Genomic DNA, 3,171 nt, shown 5'->3' on the forward strand with positions numbered 1-3,171 from the left:
CTGGGCCGGCTTCTAGGAGTCGGCGTCCTTCTTGGCCGGCTTCTTGGAGTCGGTGAGGCTGGGTCGCCTTCCGGGAGTCGGGCTTTTAGAGGTAGCCGGCCGGGGAAGGCGGCCCAGATGCTTGGAGTGCTTGAAGGCCCAAAGGCCTGATAAATTTTCTTAAGAGCCAGGGATAGTCGGTTAGGCTACCCATGACCACTTACTCCGACAGTAATACTTTACTTCTTCAAAGACAGAAGTAGCATAACTAGTTAGCAAACCAAAAAGGCAGCAAATAAAAAATATAGACCAAGAAGGGTTTAACGAAACTTGTTTTGGGTCCTATAAAGTATGACGTATAATCCAACATATATTGTAGTACTTCCTCCGTAAAGAAATATAAGAGTGTTTAGATCATTAAAGTAGTGATATAAGCGCTCCTATATTTGTTTACAGAGGTAGTATAATGTAATTTTCATAGCGGAAAATGGAACATAATCCTAATACACACATCTAACTTCCAGAAATGCTGAACAAACTGCCCTACGGCAGTGTACTCCAGGATGTTCGCGCAACAGAGAAACAAAAAGAGTAGAAATGCCTTCGCACCAGTTCAACTAAGCTGCTCTGCTGATGATTCCCGCTCCCGATTCTCTACGGTATGATGTCTACATTTCAAGTATTGCAGCATGCCTTCTTTGAGTTCCCGGCAGTACTGTCAATGCTGATGGTTTTACCCTGGGAAGGCAATGGAACAGCTGCTGCTGCTGCTGCTTTGGCGGCCAGTGCTTTCTTGTTAACAATACCATAGACCTCTGTGATGATAGTCTGAAAGGCTTCTACCACATTTACAGCCTCCATAGCTGATGTCTCAAGGAAAAACAGGCCCTCCTTTTCAGCCAGTGCCTTGCCTTGATCTTCAGAGACAGCTCTTAGATGTGTCAGGTCAGACTTGTTACCGACCATCATGATGACAATGCTAGAGTCAGCGTGATCACGGAGCTCACGCAGCCACCTATTAACATTGTCAAAGCTCTGCTTCTTTGTGATGTCATATACAAGGAGAGCCCCTACAGCGCCCCGGTAATATGCGCTTGTAATTGCACGGTACCTCTCCTGACCAGCTGTGTCCCAGATCTGAGCCTTTATTGTTTTTCCCTCCATCTGTTAACAACACCATTCACAATCAGACGTCAAAAAGTAGCTGGACCAGTGAGTTCATGGCTTCCAACACAAACTATCTTCTGAAGTAGAAGAAAGATAATAGATTGAGAGTAGCTGATGAGCTAAATCCACAGGAAAAGTGGCACTGCTGTTGCACTAAGAAGGAGGCTGTTAAATGCCACAATTATAACAATAATTGTACTCCCTCCAATTTTATATACAAGATCACAAACTCATATTACATGTACCAAGGTAAAATTTAATATGTGCTTTGCAAGTCAACTTTTCTTTTTGTTTACTGGGATAATTAATACGCCGCATGCATGCAAAGAAGGAATAGTTGTGTGTTATTATGACTGCATGCATACAAGTATTAAATAAGTTACTAGTACGAGGAAATGTCATTAATTTTGGCCTACTGTTGGTGGCCTTGTATAGATGCAAAATATATATTCCATAGTGGCCTTGTATAAGTACTAAATGGAGGGATGGCAACAACAACAACAATTTGAATGATTTGAAGATTGCTCACGACACCTGCAGCGTGGTGAGAATAACAACAATGATAATGGCGATGCATAAGGAAGACAATAGAGATGACAGGTTTGTTTCACCTAACCCTGGAAGACAGAACAGACAGGTTTGTTTCACCTAACCCTGGAAGACAGAACAGACAGGATGCCACATTAAAAAAAAGTGGCTGTAGCTCGCAATCAACCTAACAATCAGTCCATCAACATCCTAATGATGTGATCCAAAGGGAACCAGGCGAATCTAGCATGCAAAAAAGAACTCTTAAACGTAATGGACAGACTCGAGGTTAGAACAACGTCTAACAACTAGTCTGATGAATAAGGGAAGACGAATGGCAACTACAGTAATTCAATGCGTTTGCTATTTGTGAAGCAGAGTTTGTTCCTAATGATCCACCTATGAAGATTTGATAGAACATTCTGAAGTCTCAAACGAGCCAGCCATCCTTCCGTCCGAGAACCAAAAACTCGTGAGAAACGAGCAAGTTTGATGGTGGCAACAAACGCCGTCACCGAGATAACTTTCCCCATTCGCCACAACAGGATCAAGAGGACCATGATCCGGTGTGTCATCATCGGTCCGAAGCCATACAAAAAACGCACGCACGCGTGTCGAACATCTTCCGATTAGATATAGCAGAAATGCGAGGGGAGAGAATGCGGACCTGCAAGGACTTGGTGGCGAACTCCACGCCGATGGTAGACTTGGAATCGAGGGAGAAGTGGTTGCGGGTGAATCGGGAGAGTATGTTGGACTTGCCGACGCCGCTATCCCCGATGAGCACCATCTTGAACAGGTAGGAGTACTCGTGATCCACCCGTCCGCCCATCTCTTCTCCTCACCTTCTACTCTGAGACCAAAAACTAAATTTCTTCTTCCCAAATGAAAATCAAGCGAGCGTGGATCCCCTTCTTGGTGGGGAGGAGGAGAGAAAGACGAAGGAGATATTAGAGAACGGCGAATGAAGGAAAGAGGAGAAAGTAGGGAGGAGTGGTGGCCTGACCGGGGTGGCTGGCCTGGTGGGTGGGAGAGCACTCGCTCAACTAACCCAACGAAAGTCGATTCACGCGACGGTGGTATCCCAACCCACCAGGCTTCAAGTCATGGTGTTTGCATTATTCTTGAATTTATTTCAGAATTTTCGGCGATGCACTTTTAGTGAGAGGAGACGCATGTGCGTGTGTGCGTCTGTACTGATGTTCAAAAAAAGTCAAGGGTTGATATACGGTCGTGGCTATGACACATGTAGATGTACCAGTTTCCATCACACACTCGACCCCCGCGTCGCCCTCCTCTGGAGACCCCATATCCACCGCCGTCCTACCTCCTTCTCCCCTCCTCCCCTCGCCGTCACCTGAGGGGCTCACCGGCGAAGCCTGGCCGGCTCCGAGGATGGCGGCGGCGGGGCGTTCTCCTGGCCTGGGGCGGCTCCCGGAGGCATAGCCTCGGTCGTCGGCTTGCGGCCGGGTCTCGGGCTGGTTACAGCTGAGAGCA

General features: G+C 46.8%; 1 protein-coding gene across 1 annotated transcript; it reads right to left on the minus strand.

Annotated features, from left to right (window-relative positions):
- Positions 1–298: 298 nt before the first annotated feature.
- Positions 299–2,710, minus strand: LOC123180848 (ras-related protein RGP2). The gene is made up of 2 exons (XM_044593011.1): positions 2,342–2,710; positions 299–1,143 (listed from the first exon to the last, which is right to left on the minus strand). The coding sequence occupies exons 1-2, from the start codon at positions 2,504–2,506 to the stop codon at positions 655–657; spliced, it is 654 nt and encodes a 217-aa protein (XP_044448946.1). The 5' UTR covers positions 2,507–2,710; the 3' UTR covers positions 299–654.
- Positions 2,711–3,171: the final 461 nt, after the last annotated feature.

The sequence above is a fragment of the Triticum aestivum genome, chromosome 1D, assembly GCF_018294505.1.
Source record: "Triticum aestivum cultivar Chinese Spring chromosome 1D, IWGSC CS RefSeq v2.1, whole genome shotgun sequence".
Classification (NCBI taxonomy): domain Eukaryota; kingdom Viridiplantae; phylum Streptophyta; class Magnoliopsida; order Poales; family Poaceae; genus Triticum; species Triticum aestivum.